This window comes from Salvelinus alpinus, chromosome 20, assembly GCF_045679555.1.
Source record: "Salvelinus alpinus chromosome 20, SLU_Salpinus.1, whole genome shotgun sequence".
NCBI lineage: Eukaryota > Metazoa > Chordata > Actinopteri > Salmoniformes > Salmonidae > Salvelinus > Salvelinus alpinus.
Genome location: NC_092105.1, coordinates 44,216,896 through 44,241,479, shown reverse-complemented (window position 1 = coordinate 44,241,479; position 24,584 = coordinate 44,216,896). Strand labels below are relative to the sequence as shown.

The 24,584-nt window shown below is 40.9% G+C and overlaps 1 protein-coding gene across 3 annotated transcripts in view; it reads right to left on the bottom strand.

The window, feature by feature from the left end:
- Window positions 1-14,738, bottom strand: part of LOC139546974 (signal transducer and activator of transcription 4-like) — a 33,753-nt gene extending 19,015 nt beyond the window's left edge. For 2 of the 3 annotated variants that reach the window (XM_071355970.1, XM_071355971.1), the window contains exons 1-3: window positions 14,183-14,736; window positions 13,410-13,538; window positions 10,589-10,724 (exon numbers count right to left, since the gene is read on the bottom strand). In XM_071355970.1, coding sequence (XP_071212071.1) covers window positions 10,589-10,724; window positions 13,410-13,538; window positions 14,183-14,343 — 426 coding nt within the window. In that variant the 5' untranslated portion in view covers window positions 14,344-14,736. Of the gene's footprint in view, window positions 1-10,588; window positions 10,725-13,409; window positions 13,539-14,182 lie in introns of all 3 variants that reach the window. The other variant, XM_071355972.1, reaches the window with a different exon arrangement.
- Between the last annotated feature and the right edge of the window lie 9,846 nt (window positions 14,739-24,584).

The following is a 24,584-nucleotide window of genomic DNA, read 5'->3' as shown; positions in this document are numbered from 1 at the left end:
AAAACAACGTCAGATCTTTAACGTTATATCCACTATCAGAAGAAAAATATATATACACTGCTCAAAAAAATAAAGGGAACACTTAAACAACACAATGTAACTCCAAGTCAATCACACTTCTGTGAAAACAAACTGTCCACTTAGGAAGCAACACTGATTGACAATACATTTCACATGCTGTTGTGCAAATGGAATAGACAAAAGGTGGAAATTATAGGCAATTAGCAAGACACCCCCAATAAAGGAGTGGTTCTGCAGGTGGTGACCACAGACCACTTCTCAGTTCCTATGCTTCCTGGCTGATGTTTTGGTCACTTTTGAATGCTGGCGGTGCTTTCACTCTAGTGGTAGCATGAGACGGAGTCTACAACCCACACAAGTGGCTCAGGTAGTGCAGCTCATCCAGGATGGCACATCAATGCGAGCTGTGGCAAGAAGGTTTGCTGTGTCTGTCAGCGTAGTGTCCAGAGCATGGAGGCGCTACCAGGAGACAGGCCAGTACATCAGGAGACGTGGAGGAGGCCGTAGGAGGGCAACAACCCAGCAGCAGGACCGCTACCTCCACCTTTGTGCAAGGAGGAGCACTGCCAGAGCCCTGCAAAATGACCTCCAGCAGGCCACAAATGTGCATGTGTCTGCTCAAACGGTCAGAAACAGACTCCATGACGCCGTGGAGAACGTTCTGCTGCCTGCAACATCCTCCAGCATGACCGGTTTGGCGGTGGGTCAGTCATGGTGTGGGGTGGCATTTCTTTGTGGGGCCGCACAGCCCTCCATGTGCTCGCCAGAGGTAGCCTGACTGCCATTAGGTACCGAGATGAGATCCTCAGACCCCTTGTGAGACCATATGCTGACACATGCACATTTGTGGCCTGCTGGAGGTCATTTTGCAGGGCTTTGGCAGTGCTCCTCCTTGCACAAAGGCGGAGGTAGCGGTCCTGCTGCTGGGTCGTTGCCCTCCTACGGCCTCCTCCACGTCTCCTGATGTACTGGCCTGTCTCCTGGTAGCGCCTCCATGCTCTGGACACTACGCTGACAGACACAGCAAACCTTCTTGCCACAGCTCGCATTGATGTGCCATCCTGGATGAGCTGCACTACCTGAGCCACTTGTGTGGGTTGTAGACTCCGTCTCATGCTACCACTAGAGTGAAAGCACCGCCAGCATTCAAAAGTGACCAAAACATCAGCCAGGAAGCATAGGAACTGAGAAGTGGTCTGTGGTCACCACCTGCAGAACCACTCCTTTATTGGGAGCGTCTTGCTAATTGCCTATCATTTCCACCTTTTGTCTATTCCATTTGCACAACCGCATGTGAAATGTATTGTCAATCAGTGTTGCTTCCTAAGTGGACAGTTTGAGAATTGATCCATCTACAGCTACCCTTTGGTCTCCCATCCAGGATTTTAATCAAACCCAGCCTTGCTTAGCTATTTTTGTCACTGACTAATACCAATGCACTATAGAGAGAATGATTGTGGAGCAATCTCCAGATAAAAACAAAATAGATTTACTGTTGCTATCGAAGTCATGCCAAAGGGTAGGTTTAACAGAGCAAATGAAATGTGACCATACTTTATCACTCATATCAATGATTCTATTTAGGACTAAATGTCATCAACAGCTATTGTTTAAAAAAAAAAAGCTTTTACAACACATAGGCCTAGTGTTGCAAGCTCTGATTGATTTAAAATTGTAGGATATTGAATTGTATAACATTACTTTTATAGTTTCAGTAACCTCAATATGGCCATGGATGTGTTACTCATTTTAAGGTTGAACGTTAGATGACTTAATATTATTGAATTGTGTTTGGTTGACATTTGAATGAGATATCTTCTGCTTGGATAGTGCCATCTGTACCATTGACTAGCTTTAAATTTCAGTTTGTTTTCAAATTAATTTGAAAATTAGTTTGATTCACGTCACCATCTCAACCAAAAATCTAACTTAAAGAATAGGGCTAAACCAGTTGCTCAGATGGACAGCAGTAGATACATCTCCTTAAAAATGTTGATATTTGGTTGCGTTGTCAACCAAACACAATTCAATAATATTAAGTCATCTAACATTCAACCTTAAAATGAGTAGCACATCCATCGCCATATTGAGGTTACTGAAACTATAAAAGTAATGTTATGTAGTCATATAAAAGCGTGCATGTTCACGATAGCATGCATAGAGTGTCGCAGGTCTGTGGAGATCTTCACAATCGCTGTAATATGCGTAGAATCTGGAACGGGCATTGATCACTTGCACCATGTACTTTTAACGTAATCTCAACTGCAATCCAGGTCATTTGGTTCTGCTATTAGATTAAGCACAGTGGACAACACAATCTGTTGTATAAATAAACAACATATCTGACATCGTATTCCCATTTGAACTTAGATTTTTTTTTTAAATGGGCAAAAGCCCAGTTTTAGACATTTGGGTGACAACTAAGCCAAAAAATCTGACATTGTTTTTCCATTGGAATTTGCTTGTCCTTTTTAAAGATGGTTGAAAGCATGGTGATAGCACATTGGAAATTCAACTAACTTTTGGCTGTCTTTTTGAGTGGGTGAATATAGGTTGTAATCTCATTGATCAACGACTCAACCAAATATTATTCATGTTGAAATGACGTGGTGTGCCCAGTGGGTCTCTGTCTCGGCTTGATCTGGAAATACGGTCCGGAGGCTCTGTACGGAGGGTGTGACGCAATTGTGGAGCATGAAGAGCCTTTTAGATTTGCCCTACTTTCTCCTTAGAATGTATAGTGTATTGACCAATAAGGAAGTATTTAACTTCAAAGGGGTTTTTCCCAGACACTGTACATCCTTGAGTAACCTGAACCCACTGTACTGTCATTGCTCTCCACCGTGTCGTAGAATTACAACATGTTAATCACATTCCTCTTATATAAGAATGTAATCCTAGAATAGTACTCACTTTTTTTTAAACAATTTGTAGAGGCAACAGAACAGAGTTCTTAGAACTCTCATGTGTCGGTGTGAAGAGAGAGAAGCCTCAGATTTAATGTTGACAGTAGATTTAAGATGGCTTGGTGATAAGACAACATTCCATGATTAGTGTGTGTGCCTGTCTGTCGGTGCCAGGGAGACCCAACCTCCAGTTTTTTTAAAGGAAAGGACCTAGTAGTGTCTGTTGCATTAGTATTCCTGTATAAGCAAGCAGTAAATTAACTAGAGACAGATATTTGGTGCCATGTAAATCTTGATGTGTGTTGCATGAGAGCACAGTGTACCTTTGTATACATTCTCTTATCTGTGAAATGTCATGAACATTCAAGAGGATGGACTTTGCTATAAAATGCTGTGGCTTAGACCTGCTGGTTGGGCTCTCAACGAATCACCTACGGGTGGGTCGTTGACAAGCCCCTTTACTGCAGTAATTAAATAATAATGTTTGATTGTTTAGAGGAAGTCTAAAATGGTCTTTGATTAGAATAATTCCAAGTATCAGGTCTGCCATCAGCAAAAACCAAAGTCTACTATGACAGTGCGAACAAGGAGACATTTACTGTAAAAAGACCAGGCCTACATGGGCCGTGTTCATTAGGCACAAAATGTAAGAAAGAGGGAAACAGGGAGGTATTAGCAGAACTTATTCAATAAGAAATGCATGTTTTGCTACAGTGTATCCTAACGAACAAAACCATGAATGGACTTGCCCTCTGTACCCCTTAATTTGTTTCTTTCGTTAGCTTTAGCGGTCTCTGTGATCTGAACCCAGTTCTGTGCAAAACGTCTCAAACACCACATGCATCTTGCCATATTTTATCTGGTTTTGCAAAATGCCGCAGATTCTCTCAAGGCATCTGTGACAAAACGGAAAGTTTTGATGTGAACATGTGAAACCTGATTTCTCTTTCAGTCTTTGTCTGTGACCAATGACAGGAGGGTGATTCAGTCTTGAAAACCCACACGATACCCTTTAAATCATCACAATGACAACTACAGCACAAACAAACAACGTCAGCTCAACAGTGTAATTCAGCCTACTGTATTCAGAGAAAGACAGTAAAACCCCCATCTATCATCCCTCTGACTTTGTTAGCTGATCAAGAGAAATCCCCTTAGAAAAATAGGTGCTGAGTGTTTGGCTCTACGAGTGTATGAAAGGCTATCTACAACCTAAAAAGGGTTATTTGGCTGTCCCCCGTAGGAGAACCCTTTGAAGAATCCTTTTGGTTTTCAGAGAGGGTTCTAACTAGAAGCAAAAAGGGTTTTACCTGGAACTTGGCTGGGGAGGCAGGTAGCCTATTGGTTTAGAGCATTGGGCCAGTAGCCAAGATTTTGCTGGTTTGAATCCCCGAGCGGTCTAGGTGAAATATCTGGCCCTAAACCCTAAATTGCTCCCGTAAGTCGCTCTGGATAAGAGCATCTGCTAAATGACTCAAATCAACAACAAAAAATTATTGTCAATGGTTCTCTTATGGGGACTGCTGAACCATTTTGTAACCTTTTTTCTTTAAGAGTGTAGCTTTAGATGAGACATAAGCACTGCAATCTTGATTTCCAGTTCTAATAGATTTGCATAGTGGGTTGAATGTATTCTTCATTCAGTGGGTCAATGCCATCACAACAAAATGCAATTCAGGTATGAAACATTGGGGAAGGGTTTTTTCGATTCATAAAATGCATTTCCATAGAATTCCCTAAATTGACTGAGTTCAAAAGAACAGACCCCAAACAGTGCTTGTATACCGTCAAGGAACACTCAGCACAAATTGTCTGGAAAGAGATATTTTCCGCCTGTCCTCTGTGCGTCATAGACATTACACCTAAACAACAACAAAATGCACATCGCCAAGCACCACCCCCAAGTCAAACCTCTCGATGTTCATGCTTCTACTACCTCTGAGAAGCATAACACGATCTGCACACACATGAAATGGAAGTGTGGAAACCACAAGGTTCTGCTGAGGTATGTCTTTCCTACATCAGTTAGTGTAAACACAGAAATATGGCCCCATGCCCATCAACCTCAAACAGCCATTTTCTATTCCTGTTAGTGTTTTAAGGTACAATTCTCAGAGAATCTAAGAAATATACTACTTCGATTACTACTTATATATACTAAATATAGTCAATGTCCTGAGAGCTCAGCAAGACTCCGAACATGTTTCTTTGATTCGCCTCAATAGGGTAAGAGGTCAAATTATGACTGGGACAACACTTATCAGTGAAAGAATACTCAGTATGAGGAAGACCAATACACGTGTTAGCCAATCCCTAAAGCTACAAAAAAAAGACATCTATTGTCTTTCACTTCCCTATCCATACTGAACACACACACACTAACAGACTACTCCAGTCATATTCAACTAGTGGACCACTGTCTGGATCCGGAACCAGAATTTTGTTTTTTTGGAACTCAGTCAGGCTTTTAATACTTATACATACACAAAAGTATGTAGACACCCCTTCAAATTAGTGGATTCAGCTATTTCAGCCACACCCGTGGCTGACAGGTGTATAAACTCAAGCACACCGCCATGTAAATCTCCATAGACAAACATTGGCAGTAGAATGGTCTTACTGAAGAGCTCAAATTACTTTCAACGTGGAACCGTCATAGCATGCCACCTTTCCAACAGGTCAGTTTGTCAAATTTCTGCCCTGCTAGAGCTGCCCCGGTCAACTGTAAGTGCTGTTATTGTGAAGTGGAAACGTCTAGGAGCAACAAGGGCTCAGCCGCAAAATTTTAGGCCACAAGCTCACAGAATGGGACCACAGAGTGCTGAAGCGTGTAAAAATCTTTCCAGTAAAGGGAAATGTGACGTTCTAGACGATTCTGAGCCTTCCACTTTGTGGCAACAGATTGGAGAAGGTCCTTTCTTGTTTCAGCATGACAATGCCCCCGCACACAAGGCGAGGTCCGTACCGAACTGGTTGTCGAGATCGGTGTGCAATAACTTGACTGGCTTGCACAGAGCACTGACCTTAACCCCTTTGGGATGAATTGGAACGCAGTCAGCGAGCCAGGCCTAATCGCCCAACATCAGTGCCCGACCTCATTAATGCTCTTGGCTGAATGGAAGCAAGTCCCCACAGGAAATGTTCCAACATCTACTGGAAAGCCTTCCCAGAAGAGTGGAGGCTGTTATAGCAGCAAAGGGGGGGACCAACTCCATATTAATGCCCATGATTTTGCAATGAGGTGTTCGACGAACAGGTGTCCACATACTTTCGGTAATGTGGTGTACTTCCCCAGAGTCAGATGGACTAATGGATACCATTTGTATGTCTCTACATCCAGTATGAAGTAAGTTAGAGGTAGTTTTGAGAGCCAGTGCTTACTAGCGTTGGCACAGCTGTTCCCATAGACTTCCAGCCATTACGCTAGACAGCAACTTCCTTCAAACTGCATGCAGAAACATAAAAATGGTATCCATGAGTTCATCGGACTCTGGGGAAGTAGATAAAGGGCTTCATTGCCAAAATCCTTAAGTATCCCTTTAACTTACTGCTGCTGAGAGTTGTAATAGTACATTTACATTACATTTAAGTCATTTAGCAGACGCTCTTATCCAGAGCGACTTACAAATTGGTGCATTCACCTTATGATATCCAGTGGAACAACCACTTTACAATAGTGCATCTAACTCTTTTAAGGGGGGGGGGTTAGAAGGATTACTTTATCCTATCCTAGGTATTCCTTAAAGAGGTGGGGTTTCAGGTGTCTCCGGAAGGTGGTGATTGACTCCGCTGACCTGGCGTCGTGAGGGAGTTTGTTCCACCATTGGGGTGCCAGAGCAGCGAACAGTTTTGACTGGGCTGAGCGGGAACTGTACTTCCTCAGAGGTAGGGAGGCGAGCAGGCCAGAGGTGGATGAACGCAGTGCCCTTGTTTGGGTGTAGGGCCTGATCAGAGCCTGAAGGTACGGAGGTGCCGTTCCCCTCACAGCTCCGTAGGCAAGCACCATGGTCTTGTAGCGGATGCGAGCTTCAACTGGAAGCCAGTGGAGAGAGCGGAGGAGCGGGGTGACGAGAGAGAACTTGGGAAAGTTGAACACCAGACGGGCTGCGGCGTTCTGGATGAGTTGTAGGGGTTTAATGGCACAGGCAGGGAGCCCAGCCAACAGCGAGTTGCAGTAATCCAGACGGGAGATGACAAGTGCCTGGATTAGGACCTGCACCGCTTCCTGCGTGAGGCAGGGTCGTACTCTGCGAATGTTGTAGAGCATGAACCTACAGGAACGGGTCACCGCCTTGATGTTAGTTGAGAACGACAGGGTGTTGTCCAGGATCACGCCAAGGTTCTTAGCACTCTGGGAGGAGGACACAATGGAGTTGTCAACCGTGATGGCGAGATCATGGAACGGGCAGTCCTTCCCCGGGAGGAAGAGCAGCTCCGTCTTGCCGAGGTTCAGCTTGAGGTGGTGATCCGTCATCCACACTGATATGTCTGCCAGACATGCAGAGATGCGATTCACCACCTGGTTATCAGAGGGGGGAAAGTCTACATCTACATTTGAAAAAGTCTAATAAATCCATTAATTTTAGACCGGTCTAAAGAAGCATGATAAGAAAATGTAGTCTATTTCAGAAGAACAGAATAGCATACTCTGAGTTGTCCTTATGTTAGGTCCTGATCTGACTATGCCAAATGGCTGTGGGCTACACTAGTTCATTTAGCAGACACGATTTGCTTAGAATTCCGTGGCATTATTTTATAGTAGGAAGAATACAATTGAACAAAGCTGAATAAAATAGGATGTTTTCGCCAAACGATTTGAGGGAGTGTGCACATGTGACTATTCTGTGTTGAGCGGTTAAGAAATAGGTATTCTTATATGCTTAATTTAGAGTTATTAATGTAACTTTAATTGTCCTACAAATGTTGGGCTATATGTTTAGATTTTTAATACATTGTAAGTCTGCATGATGATTTGAAAAAAGGTGCTAGAAAGACATGAGCTCTGCTTTGTTTTTTTGCACAGGTTGTACACACTACATCAGTCTCTCATTCACAATTTGACAAGCACTTGATAATGCCTAGAATTTCACAGCGGCATCTCCTTTGTGTGGCCGTAATGCACCCTAAAAAAACACTAAAAAAACATGCCTTTTGTGGCCAGTGGCTGTTGTGCCCTTCTCCTCGAGTGCTGCGCACTCCATCACGTGATCAGGTCTTTCTCGCAGGCTACAAGTGAAGACAGACACATCGGGGAGGCAACTGCTCACGTCCTTATCCAATTCCAAGATGCATATTGAAGATATTGGAAAAAGTGTCCACATTTACTTTGTCAGCCAACAAGATGAGTAGGCCTAACAAACAGCAAAAGTACTATCCTATGTCAATCTACTATCCCCCATAGTACAAAAGTTGACCTATTCTATTCCCTGCAAGAAATAAAGGGCATTATCGCTTTTATACAATGGGTTACCAACATGTTAAAATAATGATCAACATATTTTGATATTTTTTTATTTATTTTGATTAATTTATTCATACCATTTCATCCTTCCATTCTGTATACTTCTGGTCCCTCTTTGGACACTGTGTTAACTAACCTCCAGACGAGCTTCAATGCCATACAACTCTCCTTCCGTGGCCTCCAACTGCTCTTAAACGCAAGTAAAACTAAATGCATGCTATTCAACCGATCATTGCCCGCACCTGCTCGCCCGTCCAGCATCACTACTCTGGACGGCTCTGACTTAGAATACGTGGACAACTACAAATACCTAGGTGTCTGGTTAGACTGTAAACTCTCCTTCCAGACTCACATTAAGCATCTCCAATCCAAAATTAAATCTAGAATCGGCTTCCTATATCGCAACAAAGCATCCTTCACTCATGCTGCCAAACATACCCTCGTAAAACTGACCATCCTACCGATACCTCGACTTCATGGATGTCATCTATAAAATAGCCTCCAACACTCTACTCAACAAACTGGATGCAGTCTATCACAGTGCCATCCGTTTTGTCACCAAAGCCCCATACACTACCCACCATTGCGACCTGTACGCTCTCGTTGGTTGGGCCTCGCTTCATACTCGTCGCCAAACCCACTGGCTACCGGTTATCTACAAGTCTCTGCTAGGTAAAGCCCCGCCTTATCTCAGCTCACTGGTCACCATAGCAGCACCCACTCGTAGCACGCGCTCCAGCAGGTATATCTCACTGGTCACCCCCAAAGCCAATTCCTCCTTTGGTCGTCTTTCCTTCCAGTTCTCTGCTGCCAATGACTGGAACGAACTGCAAAAACCATCAGCAGCGTCAGAGGTTGGAGAAGCCTAATTACCGTGACTGAAGGGTCACATGGAATTTGACTGCCTCGTAAACGCCGGGGTGTGGCGGTAATACGGTCACCGCAACAGCCCTAGGTTGTACTAAATCACCTCAATGCTTGAATGCATCAATTTCAAGGAGAGACTTATCAATGTTGGATATGCATGGTGTATGGTAGGCTGGCAAACTGATTTAGCGCAGCATTCAGTCGGGTTTTAACTAGGTTAGGTGTATGCAGGGCTCTAAAGTACGACCATTTTGGTCACATATGCTCCTAAGTCATTTGCTGTGCGACCTGGAATTTTATTTTGAGAGTACTAGTGGGACTACAAAAATATATCACCCAGGATAATTCTTGCTACAATTAGGCTTTGCTGTACCGCTGCCACTGAGTGCCATACACCACAGTCCCGTACACAGCAATCAATTGCACTTACAGGCCTACGGCTGGCCAATCAGTTAGCTCAAATTACAGTGTCTGCAGCTTCCTCGAGCACACAGCAAACTTTATACTGTGAGATTTCTAAACTTTTACAACTATGACTAGAGAGACCGTCAACGAATAGAGCAAATAGCTGCTGTTTTTATGAGTGAGTTCATCTTTTGTTTTTATTCAGCACCGTCAACACTTTTTGAAGCCATAAAATGTGCTTCCTGTACTCGCACTTCAACCAGAACTGCAAAGAATGAGTAGTTGAGTGTAGGCTTGCATTGTTATTATTAGCGGAGGGATGGTGAGAGGCGGACCCTCTGCTGCTCTCTCCCCCCATCCGCTGAACCTGACCATCAGATGCAGGCACTATCAGTCCAGTAAAACATTTTTTTATAATAATTATTTACATGTATGCTCACTCAAGTAATACAATGGAGCCACTACCGGTGTGATCATATACCTCAAGTTTTGAAAGAATTAAAAAACTACCTTGCCAACAACATTGGCAGGGCATTTCAAGCATAGCCAATATGCAGTGATAATGTATTGGGCTTATAGCCTACTGCACAAACCTCATCGCTACCGAACTGTTTTTAAGTGTAAACTAATCGGAACAGTGGATTTCAGCATGCAGGTATTTGTATCAACATTTTAGCTTTTTATAATAAACAATGTATTTGAAGGGTTATTCGTTTCTAGGGCACAGCATGTGCTTCAAACGTAGCTAGAATTCATATTGGCCCAATAAAGGCTTTATCTAAATCAATGTACAAATCCGCTTTTCTGATGCTCCTGAATGTTATGTTGTGCGCCTAATTTTAAAGTTGGAAGCACCAGTGCTACCAATTATTTTTTGGGTTGTTTTTGCCCTGGGTGTATGGTATTGTAAGGGAGGTTGTTGTGGCACCTGTAACTGCTTGTTGATGTTCTTCAGGTTGTGTCTTTGTAGGAAGTTCTGTTCCTGAGAATACTGCCTGTCCAACTGAGACAGGAGATTGCTGAGGAGAACTGTCGCCATGGACTCGTGGTTTGCGGCCATATCCCTGAAAAAGGCACATACACTTTCTCTTAGCTTTGTATCCAATTTCACCGTGTTTAATCCAAATGTGATTAATAAGAACATGTAGAAGATACATTGAGTATTCAAAACATCACGAAACACCTGCTCTTTCCATGACATAGACTGACCAGGTGAATCCAGATGAAAGCTATAATCCCATATTGATGTCACTTGTTAAATCAACTTCAAATCAGTGTAGACGAAGGGGAGGAGACAGGTTATTGAGGGATTTTTAAGCAATTGAGACATGGATTGTGTATGTGTGCCATTCAGAGGGTGAATGGGCAAGACAAAAGATTTAAGTGCCTTTGAACAGGTTATGGTAGTAGGTGCCAGGCGCACCGGTTTGTGTCAAGAACTGCAACGCTGATGAGTTTCACACGCAACAGTTTCCCGTGTGTATCAAGAATGGTCCACCACCCAAAGGATATCCAGCCAATTTGACACAACTGTGGGAAGCATTGGAGGCAATATGGGCCAGCATCCCTGTGGAACACTTTCGACACCTTGGGGGGGGGGGGGTATAAAAAGGTGATGTTTTGCACCAGATTTAGCTGACAGATAACTTACAGCTGCAGTCTCGCCGGGTGAACATATAAAACATGAAAACATTATGTACAAACAGACATTTTAAAAACAGAGATCAGGGACATACAGTGGGGCAAAAAGGTATTTAGTCAGCCACCAATTGTGCAAGTTCTACCACAAAAAGATGAGAGGCCTGTAATTTTCATCATAGGTACACTTCAACTATGACAGACAAAATGAGAAAAAGAAAATCCAGAAAATCACATTGTAGGATTTTTAATGAATTTATTTGCAAATTATGGTGGAAAATAAGTATTTGGTCACCTACAAACAAGCAAGATTTCTGGCTCTCACAGACCTGTAACTTCTTCTTTAAGAGGCTCCTCTGTCCTCCACTCGTTACCTGTATTAATGGCACCTGTTTGAACTTGTTATCAGTATAAAAGACACCTGTCCACAACCTCAAACAGACACACTCCAAACTCCACTATGGCCAAGACCAAAGAGCTGTCAAAGGACACCAGAAACAAAATTGTAGACCTGCACCAGGCTGTGAAGACTGAATCTGCAATAGGTAAGCAGCTTGGTTTGAAGAAATCAACTGTGGGAGCAATTATTAGGAAATGGAAGACATACAAGACCACTGATAATCTCCCTCGATCTGGGGCTCCACGCAAGATCTCACCCCGTGGGGTCAAAATGATCACAAGAACGGTGAGCAAAAATCCCAGAACCACACGGGGGGACCTAGTGAATGACCTGCAGAGAGCTGGGACCAAGTAACAAAGCCTACCATCAGTTACACACTACGCCGCCAGGGACTCAAATCCTGCAGTGCCAGACGTGTCCCCCTGCTTAAGCCAGTACATGTCCAGGCCCGTCTGAAGTTTGCTAGAGAGCATTTGGATGATCCAGAAGAAGATTGGGAGAATGTCATATGGTCAGATGAAACCAAAATATAACTTTTTGGTAAAAACTCAACTCGTCGTGTTTGGAGGACAAAGAATGCTGAGTTGCATCCAAAGAACACCATACATACTGTGAAGCATGGGGGTGGAAACATCATGCTTTGGGGCTGTTTTTCTGCAAAGGGACCAGGACGACTGATCCGTGTAAAGGAAAGAATGAATGGGGCCATGTATCGTGAGATTTTGAGTGAAAACCTCCTTCCATCAGCAAGGGCATTGAAGATGAAACGTGGCTGGGTCTTTCAGCATGACAATGATCCCAAACACACCGCCCGGGCAACGAAGGAGTGGCTTCATAAGAAGCATTTCAAGGTCCTGGAGTGGCCTAGCCAGTCTCCAGATCTCAACCCCATAGAAAATCTTTGGAGGGAGTTGAAAGTCTGTGTTGCCCAGCAACAGCCCCAAAACCTCACTGCTCTAGAGGAGATCTGTATGGAGGAATGGGCCAAAATACCAGCAACAGTGTGTGAAAACCTTGTGAAGACTTACAGAAAACATTTGACCTCTGTCATTGCCAACAAAGGGTATATAACAAAGTATTGAGAAACTTTTGTTATTGACCAAATACTTATTTATTTTCCACCATAATTTGCAAATAAATTCACAAAAAATCCTACAATGTGATTTTCTGGAATTTCTTTTCTCATTTTGTCTGTCATAGTTGAAGTGTACCTATGATGAAAATTACAGGCCTCTCTCATCTTTTTAAGTGGGAGAACTTGCACAATTGGTGGCTGACTAAATACTTTTTTGCCCCACTGTAGCTGTGGGACCTGATAATATTTGTAAAGTAAACTTTAAAATAAAGGAGAGCCGCACACTCTAGGAGCTCAGATGCAAAAATTGAATTACCATACCCTGATGAAGACAGCTTGGCTGTCGAAACGTTGGTAATTAAATTTTTGCTTCTGAGCTCCTAGAGTGTGCGGCTCTCCTTTATTTTTAAGTTCTCTACTCCGCTAGCCAGCACCTCGCCTAAATAGGTGTGCGTTTCTTTTTATTCTAAAATATTTGTAAAGTACCCATCAAAAAATAAATATTGCACAGTTAATGCACCTATTGAGATTAAGACACAGTATTCCAGTGTTGTAGTGTAGTATTTTGACACTCCAAACCAAATGCATACATGTGTGCAAACACACATACACAGACACCCGTACAGATACACTCACCAGTCCTGGCTTTCAATCCAGTCAGAAAGCACCTGCCGAATTCCCATAGGGAAGTTGTCATCATAAAGGTAGTCCACCTGCTCCAGGTATTTGAACTCGAGCTGTTGAATTTGTTTCCATTGACTCATTCTGTGGTACAATGCCAACACAAAAGCATATTAAAAACGCTAAAATAAATTACACTTCTGAGAGGGTCATTGAAGGAGCAGTGCTTTTAGAATTAAGCTTATTTTTGTCCAGATAAGTAATAGTTTATGATTGTGCTCTTTTTGAACAGTCTACACATTATAAAACTGTGCTGCATATTGTGTTTCATTTACGGTATCAAATCAAAACTTGATTTGCCACATGGGCCGAATTCAACAAGTGTAGACTTTACCGTGAAATGCTTACTTACAAGCCAGTTCAAGGAGAATAAAATATTTACCAAGTAGGCCAAAATAAAAAGTAACACAATAAGAATAACGAGGCTATATACAGGGGGCACCAGCACCGGTACCGAGTCAGTGTGCAGGGGTACAGGCTAGTTGAGGTAATCTGTACATGTAGATGGACGCGAAGTTACTATGCATAGGTAACAAACAAACAAACAAACAGCGAGTATCAGCAGTGTTACCATCACTTCCGACTTATTGTAATTCACATTTTACAGCAGCATTAGCTTTTCTTACCTTTATTTCTGTAGCGGACCAGGATTAAAAAAAATGTATACTGTAGTCATTGACTATCAAAACATAGTTGTTTGTGAGACGTCACTGTTTGTGAAAGCTTACCTGTGACTTTCGACTCGGTGCTCCATCACATAAATATCCACCGTACACAAGTCATGAGATTGTTTTTCAGTTGTTTCCTCTTGAAGCCTTCGTGAATTCCGACCAGAGACTTCTTTTACGATGATCGTCACGTAATAGGCCTGCCCTATAGGTTTTGTCATCTTCCTCCCACACAACCTGGTCTCAGAGCATTTCGTATTATTCTGTACATAAACCCGTTTCTTATGATGTGTTAGATTTCATATGATTGCGAAAAGACAGGTGGACGGGTGGTTGTATAACAAAAATGTCTAGCAACCCAAAGGTTGAGAGTTCAAATCTTATCACGGTCAACTTTAGCATTTTAGCTAATTAGCGACTTTTCAACTACTTACTACTTTTTAGTTACTTTGCAACTACTTAGCATGTTAGCTAACCCTAACCTTAACTCGTTTAGAAAACCCTTTACCTAACTCTAACCTTAACCCTTTAACCTAACTCCTAAACTTAACATTAATCTTAACCCGTAGCCTAGCTAACGTTAGCGAGCTAACTAACTGAATGGAGTGTTTCTGGAAGTGGGCGTGTGTGGATCATCAGCAATGCTTGTAACTATTAGCTTTACACAAATCATTATTCTTCGAGTTAAAAATAAAGGTGTCATTGTATGCTGATGATTAATGTTTTCTTTTAAATCCACAATTTGGATCCCTCTACAGCCTCATAGAGGATCTAGATAATTTTTCTAACCTCTGGATTACAACCAAATTATGATAAGTGTACTATATTAGTATTGGATCACTAAAAAACACAACTTTTACATTACCGTGTAGTTTACCAATAAAATGGTCTGATGGCGATGTGGACATACTCAGTAAACATCCCCAAATAAATAAATTCTCACTCCAATACATTTTAATAGAAAGTTAGCAAAAATAATGTTTTCTTTTAAATCCACAATTTGGATCCCTCTACAGCCTCATAGAGGATCTAGATAATTTTTCTAACCTCTGGATTACAACCAAATTATGATAAGTGTACTATATTAGTATTGGATCACTAAAAAACACAACTTTTACATTACCGTGTAGTTTACCAATAAAATGGTCTGATGGCGATGTGGACATACTCAGTAAACATCCCCAAATAAATAAATTCTCACCCCAATACATTTTAATAGAAAGTTAGCAAAAATAGATAAGATCTTGCTACCATGGATAGGAAAATACCTGTCTATTTGTGGAAAAATCACCCTGATTAACTCTTTAATCATATCCCAGTTTATCTGTTTTCTTATGATCTTGCCTACACCTAGCGAAGTTACTTAAATTATATGAGGATAAAATATTCAATTTTATTTGGAACGGCAAGCCAGACAAAATTAAACGTGCCTATTTATATAATGAATATGAATTCGGAGGGCAGAAATTCTTACATATTAAAGCATTAGACCTATCACTAAAGTCTTCAGTCATAAAAGCAGTTGTATTTGATTCCGAACTGGCTCTCTAGCAAATTAGTAAGAATGTCTCACCCTATGTTCAAGAAAGGCCTTTTTCCCTTTATTCAGATTACAACCTCTCACTTTAAGTTATTTGAAAAGGAAATCATCTACCAAATATCGATATTTTAAAACAAGCCATAGAAAGTTGGTTGCAATTTCAATTTAATCCACACAAAAAAAACATAACAAACAATACAACAAATATTGTGGTTAAACTCAAATATACTAATAGATTTTTTTTTTTTTTTTGAAAAAGGAAGAATGTTTGTAAATGATATCATAAATTGGACTGGTGGAGTTGTCACACATGTAGCTTAAAAAATATATGGAAATGTCTGCTCTATGGAAACGTCTGCTCTACCCAAAATTACAACCAACTAATTGCAGCATTACCGCAGAAATGGAAGAGGGAAGTGGAAGGGGGAAAAAGTAGGGAACATGTCTGTCGGCCCTGTCTTAACGACCATAATTGGTTAAAGAAAATTGTGATAAATAAAAAAGTATACCAGTTTCATTTAAGGACCAAAAATTGACTGCTGTTCCCTAATATAGAGGATGCATGTCAATGATGAGAGTCAACACAATAAGCAAAATATTCCCAAATATGCAACTTGTCACGCCTGCTCTCCCTCCCTAGTGCTCGAGGGCGCCAGGCTGCCCTTCATTACTGTGGAAGGACCACCAGAGGGCAGGCTGGGCTCACGGATAGTAGCCCAACAAGGCATGGGAGACAAGGTAACCAGAGGCAATTAAGCACAGCTGACGGTACTAATGAGATATTCTCCTTCCCCTATAAGAGAGAGTATGGAACCCGCAGAGGAGGGGGAAAAACTATCTCTGGAAGATGGCCACCGAGACAGAGGAGCTATCCATGAAGAACCACTAAGCCGATGACAATCCTATGACTTTTGTTGTAGTTTAAAGATAATCGTATTATGTTCCTGTTTGATCTGGAGAAGAAGATGTATGTTTTTTCCTTGGGAGATTTTCATTGATTATGTTGCAGTGTTTGTGTTGACCAAATGCCCTCAATGGAGAACTGTGTTCAATCAAGAAAACCTACTCCTGACTCGTTTATTCCACCTTTCCGCTTTAGAGTGACTCCCAATTACTTGGTCCGCTCACATTACGCACACCTGTCACCATCATTACGCGCAGCAGCGCTCATTGGACTCACCTGGACTCCTTCCCTTTGTTGATTGCCCCATCTATAACTGTCTGCTCCCATTTGTTCCTTGTGTCTGCATTAATGTTGTTATGTGTTCATGTCCAGACGCTGTCCTGTCCTGTTCCATGTCCGTTGCCATTAAATGTTCCCTCCCTGTACCTGCTTCTCGTCTACCAGCGTTGATCCTTACACAACTATCATAACAAGCCTACTGTACCAAAAACAGTCAAATGTAACTATAATCATTTTTAAAGGTGGAGATGTTTAAATTGTCCCTTGACAATGATTTTATGTTTTATAGTTAATTTCCTGCAATTCTATACATTTTACCATGGGGCGGAGAGATTAATTTGCACAGGGTGGAGATCATTTGTTGCAGTTTTAAAGCAAACTTCCAGAAATTCTAGGTCTCAAGGGACCCTACTTTGAGCCAATGACACGTCTTTTGGACATCAACATTCTAACAGTCCAATAAATCAATTCCATATATGCTATTGGACAAATAATCCCTTGATTGTGTTTATGAAGGTCTTAGGTAACAGAATACGATTATTATTATTCTTAAAACAAGAGTTTTTATTATGTACTGTAGGCTATATGTAAACCCCCCCCACACAAAAATACAGAATTTCAAGTGTTGAATACATTTTATTCGTGGAGTGCCATTGTACAACTATGAAACAAAAAGTATGTGCGTTGAAACACAGTAACAGCTTCTTACAATGACAAAACAAATATAAATACCATAATTCAGCAAGACATGGTCCCGTGAATCGAACCCTCCATGGCGTTGCACACAACATGCTCCACCGACATACTTAACACAGTTTACTGATATTTACAAATTGTAAAGCAAAGTAAATTATTAGTGTATCCTTCATTGTGACAGATACCTCTGAAGAGACACATCCAAGAACATCACTGAAAACTAAAGTAATCTAATGAACTACACTACTGCTACTACTAGTACATCATGAAAAACACTAAAAATGATCAATTACTGCAATGACATTTATTTCAATTTTGAAATATACAGTGCCTAGTGAAAGTCTATGGCATCAACACTTGGGGCGGCAGGTAGCCTAGTGTTTTAGAGCGTTGGGCCAGTAACCAAAAGTGTTGCTAGATTGAATCCCGAGTTGACATGGTAAAAATCTGTTGTTCTACCCCTGAACAAGGCTGTTCCACTGTTCCTAGACCGTCATTGTAAATAAAAATGTGTTCTTAACTGAATTGCCTAGTTAAATAAAAACTAATTCACAGTGGAACAATGATTAATTTTCAAGCAACAACAACGAAGAAAGCAAAGTCATGTTAATCTTACGCAAAACAGCATCTGCTGTCTCAACACTTTGCAGTATTTGCAATTAATTTTGAGCAAAGTCCTGCCCAAGGATCTCCCCCAAATTTGGTTGGGTACAGCGAGTCCATGATGAGTTCTTGCCGTCTGGTTGTCCAACTGTACCACACCACAATGGGATCTCTTTGAAATTGTGACGGCAGCTCATGGTGACGTTCTCTCCCTCCAGTGTGAATGGAGGTCTGTTGGTGGGCACACCAGCAAGCACATGTATAATTATTCATGATCTATTTCATGTTATTACACATTTTCTTGTTCCACAATGAAACAAATATGTTTTGTAATTACACGTCCTGAAAGTCATCTGTGAATTACCATGTTAATAATGCCAAACATGTAACTACACAGGGCCACGTAGTCCCAGGGTTGATATGATGTTGATATGTGGATCTTAATAAACTGCAACCTGGTAACAACACTTGCAACAAGGCACACATTGCCATTAACCACTAGTCTATTGACGCACCAGTGTGTCAATCTACTGTAAGTAACATCAATTAAAAAATCCCCATCAAAATCTTAAATTTAAGATAGAAATACCTATTTTTTGCTGAGCTACGTCTTAATCCTCCCTATACGCCTATGGCGGCCTTCCGCATCTGCGGTGGAAGGTGGCTGAGCTACTGCGGTGCTTGTCAGACCATGAGACATCCCAAAAATCGGTATTCTCACAAAAACATCTGTAGCGTCCGAACCGTACAAACTAATGTGACTGTGGAAAGGGGAGATTCGCAAGAACACAATGGTGTTCTCTGTTTTGCTCTATGACCCCACAAGTGTCAGGACTTGTCTGGTAACCGGTATCCGTTTAAAACATTTATGGGTGTACGGAGGTAGTTGTGCCTACCCAAAATAAAAGGGTTAAATACAGTGCATTCGAAAAGTATTCCGACCTGGACTTTTTCCACATTTTGTTACGTTACTGCCTTATTTCAAAATGGATAAAATCATTTCCCCCCTCATCAATCTACATACAATACCCCATAATGACAAAGTGAAAACGGGTCTGAATACTTATGTAAATGTAATATTGTAAAATATAGGGGATTGGAAATTATGCAGACAATTTCATTGACGGAAGCCACAATTTACCTGCAATATTAAAGCTTATCTACCCCCTAAAAATCATATAAATAATAAATACTGGTAAATCAATTACAATTTGAATTGTAATCTGCTGTATTTATTGAGTTTCTGATCTGCTATTCAATCCAACATTAAGGTAGTTTATTCAACTGATATCTAATTTTCTGCTCACAAACCTTTTCACCACTAACTAGCTATTGTCCCTCTGTAACTTAATAGTATCACATTGTGATGTGTCTGTTTCGAGAGTCACAACAACACTTTGTTTTCTCTGGGGATTTTATCGGATTGGTTCCCAATTGTTCATAGAAAACACAAGACTGGACACATTTCAGACTCATTCTGAGAAAATGACATTAACATTTAGGAAAAGAACTAAGCAAACGTTGTAGGGTGCACCCATTGTGTAATGACAGCTGTCTTTCCACTAGATGGCCCTTATACCAAGTAAAAACATTTATTGTGAAGTTGATTATTTGAGCTCGGACACTTGATGCAATCATCCCTTTCCTCCCATAAATACATTCATATCAATTTTCAACTACATAGTGAAAGATTAAATTACATTTTTTGAATGTGCGCAGACTAGCTTATTCTGAATCTACCCTCGCCCAACAGGAGATAGAAACAGATGTGATTTGATAGTAGCCTTTGTATTGTACACAGTTTGTGAGAAAAGAGAGGAAAAGTTATTCAGTAAAATAATCTAGAATTTGATCAATTATCAGATCCACCTGTGTATTAGATGTCAATTCCTGAAGTAGAAAGTAGTTGTTTAACATTGCATAGACAAAGCATTATGTGAGACCAAACAATTGTTCTGTTGTGGGAAAAGTAACAACATGGCAAAGCACAATATGTTCTACCCAATTCAGGAAGTGGTTTGCCCAGCAGACTGTTTTACATGATATCATCCGTAAAGGTTTCACAGTGAAATCCTTCAACAGTGTCTTCTCTAGTATTCTCACTTAGAATATTAGATGAGTAGACTTCAGTAGAACTCTGCTGTCCCTTACATAGTGGACCTCAGTAAATGCCTGGATATGATGTGCATTGTATTTGTCATTGAACAAGAGAGAAAGAGAGAAAATTAAATTCATTACTTAGTGTCAAGACATATATTGCTCATCAATTTGATGTATTTGCCTCCCAAGTCCTCTCATAAACATATTTGGATGAAAGTCCCTTTTTTCTTACAAATTAGCCTTTGGGCACTTGGTCACAACATTACAAGCCATCTTTTGTTTCTTTTGGCAGCAGCTACCCTAGGATCCATGCACAGATACACATGGGAATACTCTGTCACTGGAGTGCAGAGCGCCTGTCATGGCTGCAGGGCATAATATCTTGGAGGTGGTACAATTCCTCTCTTGATTTATGGCGAAAAGAGGCCAGTAAAACAAGGGGAGAGGTCCAAGTATTCATCACAAGGAAACAGGAGAAAGCATGGAGTCCGTGGCCAAACAGAGTGGCAGGAGGGATGAGCGTAGGAGAGAGCATGAAGGAGCTGTGTGATGTGGCAGCTTTCATTCATCCATGGGCGAGTTTACTCTTTAGTGTAATGCTATTTCGACCCTCTCCCCCCTATTCTCCCTATCCCCTCTATCAGGGTTTGAGCTCCTCTCATTTCATTCTGGAGTTTACAAAGTAGTATACAAATCTCTAGTAACATGACCCAAGAAGGTTTCTGATATATACTTTCAGTTGAAGACATTCAAAGAAATAGAAAATGGTGATAAAGACATTACAAAATCGTATCCGATGTAAAACATTCAACTATGACAGCGCCTGGACTCTTGAGAGTGGGACTCTAACATGAAACACAATCATTCATCAAAAAGGCATGCATAATATCAGCTACACTAGCACTCAAACATTTAATCAGAGAGATTACGTTTTCTAATATTACATATCTTAAATGGAATAGGTTAGAAAAAGTATGGAAATACTAAATCAGTATCTAAATAAATAACCAAATGGTATGGATGCGCTGAGCACCATCTGGTGGCTTTTCTCTTTATGGCCTAACACGTCATTCACATCTGATACAATGGAGAATACAGGCAACTTGTGCTGTAGCAGTCAGTCCCTCCAAGTAATCTACATGAGACAACTGATGTGAATAGGAGAGCACTCAATGCACAGACAGGATGGTCTTTACAACAGAGGAGTAGGCGTCATAGAATACCAGTTTACCCTGCCAGCTTTTCATTTAGTTGTCTCTGTGTAGTCGATGCTTCTGTTCAGAAAGCGAGAAGTATCTGGATGCATACACAAACAAACAAAAAAACAGGACAGGGCACACACGATGATGCAATAGACCGTTTGTTTAACAACTGGTATTGCACATGTTCCTCGTGTGTTTGTGTGACTAGGAGCAGGTAGAGGTAAACTCGAACAGGCAGAGTCATTTTATCACTGAAGTCAAAAACAACCAGGCCTGACCCTGATCTGTCTTTGTTAACCAATCACAGGCATTAGAGAGTGACAAGGGGTCGCTGGGGCAGAGATTTATGGTCACTGTGTCATATGTCCAACCCTAGAGTGACCCGAGAGGGAGGCTCACAGCCTTATTTACTAGGTAATACATTTAACTGAAATTAGAATGTATAGTGACAGCAGATTGCTTCAGCTAAAACCAGATAATTGTCCTTAAAGAATAAAACTCAAAAACAGCATTGAACCTTTTAAAACACTGTGTTTCTCTGAAATCCCAGTTTAAAAGAAATGCCAAGTCAACTACACTTGAAATGAAGCGCCTGATTAAATACCTTTTAAATAAAAATGTTGTTGGTTCCACTTCTAAGTGAAAGATCTAGTTGTGTATTTGACTTTTTTTTTTCACATGTATGGAGAACATTTTCGCAACGCTTATTAATACAAAATTCAAAAGAGATCATCAAAAAAGCAGTTGTTTCACAACTCCAAGCACATTTTCAAATAACTAAGTACCACACACAAAACATTGCTTTCCTAAAATTGCATTGGCCATAACAGTACTGTAATAGCGTAGTATATGCCATTTACGTAGCAGGCGTTTTTATCCTAAATGACAACAGTGAGTCCACACATATCTGTATGTGACCCCATTGGGAATCAAACCCACCACCCTGGTGCTGCTAGTGCCATGCTCTTAGTAACTGAGCCACACATGACCCCTACAATATATAATTACAACGCAATACTGTAAAATACAATACATGATTACAATACGGGTGACAGTGTATGATCGTCATCCCCATGAGCGTGCCACACTCCACCAGGCTTGGATTCACCATCCCCAAAAAGTTTTTCACCAGCTGCATGACATATGAGGACATTTACTGCGACGTCATTGAGAACCTATGGCCAAATGCTCAAGGCTTGACGCAAACTAGTGCCTGCTAAACATTATGTTTCATTTGCTTACAGTTTTACCTATGTTGTAAATATACCTGAACAATACATATATTTTTTTGCATCAATGATTGTGAAAGATCACACCTTTGATCACACGGGATAGAAATGATGGAAATTTGATTTAAACAAATGTATGGGTCAGTTTTGATGGGTAGTGCAAGTGTATTGCCTAATGTGAAAACAGTGTAATGTACTGTAATTTACAGTACCGTAGTCTATTACATTCAAAGGGCCATTTTTAAACATGTATCTTGAAGTTTTTTAAATTATTAAATTAACTGTTTGTTAAACAACTCAATTGAGAAGATATCATTATGTTATGGCGATTAAATCAATGTTCTCATGATATTTCACAGTAAACTTATTTTGGATCAATGGTTGTGTGGTGAAAGATGAAAGCACAATAAAAGCTTTTGAATATAAGGCTTGCTGTGTTACAAGCGTTACCAGTTTGGAGTTTTGTACTAACCGTTTTGAACATTCACCACATACTAATAACAATTGGAGAAAAAAAAAACCTGTAAAACCACTCCAGTTCTTGTTCTACCAACAATTGTATTTTAATGATGGTAGTTATGTCAACCGCAATGGTCCTACTGTTAAGAACGAGTAGGCATACACAACTTTACTGTGATTAATCTGAGCTAAACCACCACTTGAATTATTATCCATTTTCCTGTGGTGTTATATATCACTAATTCCAAACCAGAGGTCTGACAGTATTTCTTTTTTTTTACAAATTAAAGGGCGATATAATCTGTAAATGATTGATGTGCTTAAAAAGTTTACTGTTTTTACTAGCCCAAGCTTTAAATCTTATCAGGGTATGGATGGATGAACTAGGGTAACAGTGTTGAAGAGCATCTACTCGGTAGATACTTAACACTTACAACTCTTTTATGTACTTTATTTGCGGATCACTTCAAGTACTTATGAGGGCTAGGGTTAGGCACCTGTGAGAGCGTGTTAGATGCTCTAATGACTTGACGCACAATGAGTAAACAAAGAATCTCTGAAAGGGTCAGCCAGGGTCAACTTTCCCTTACCATCACAGAGCCATTTGTCACCAGACAGGTCCAAAACAAATGCTTGAACGGTGTGTATTTTCTGAGTGTCTAATTTCTGTAGTCCCTCGAATGTGTGTCTACTGAGTATTCCTAATACTAAAAGAATTTCAGTCCAACAAAGACACGTAACACTCCCCAATCGTCTGGTAGCAACATAACCCTTGGAGATGCCCAATGAACCAATGAACAGCTAATGGTGTAAAGCCTCTCAGTAGGAGGGTTGCCACACGGACCTAAGTATGGCCCTGCTCCAGATGTGCCGTCCTGCATTGTCCAGAGCCATAAAGCACCCTGACGTCGCCATTATGCCTCTGGCCTTTGTGTCTTTGGCCTGTTGAGCTAAGCACTGGCCATTGACTACTGACCAGGCACACTTCCCCCCCCCCCCCCAGAAGAGGCCATCTGCCTCTGAGAGGGTTCTGCATATGCACACTGACCAAATCAGGGGAATGCACTAATGAGGGGGACTTCAGAGCCGTTAAATATTTATCCAGTGTCTCTGTCTATAAGGCTTAACGCTGTCAATACTTAGATTGTTGGGTTTACTGGTAGTTCGTTTATGGGAAGTGAAACTCACCACTGCCTTTCCACTGTACACCACAATCTTATAGTGTTCCCTTGGTAAGTTATGACCTTTTTACAAACTACTGATGTTAGCCTGATAAGACAGATCCTTCATTTCCAAATGGGCTCTACCTTTTTGAGAACTTTGGAGTGTAAGTTTCTATCTGACATTTTTGAGTTAGTTACTTATAGTTTATCTTTAGATGGTTCATGTCTGTAAAGCTAGATTTTTCGAATAGTAAGTTTTAAGTGAAAAAAAAATGAAAAACTAGAAC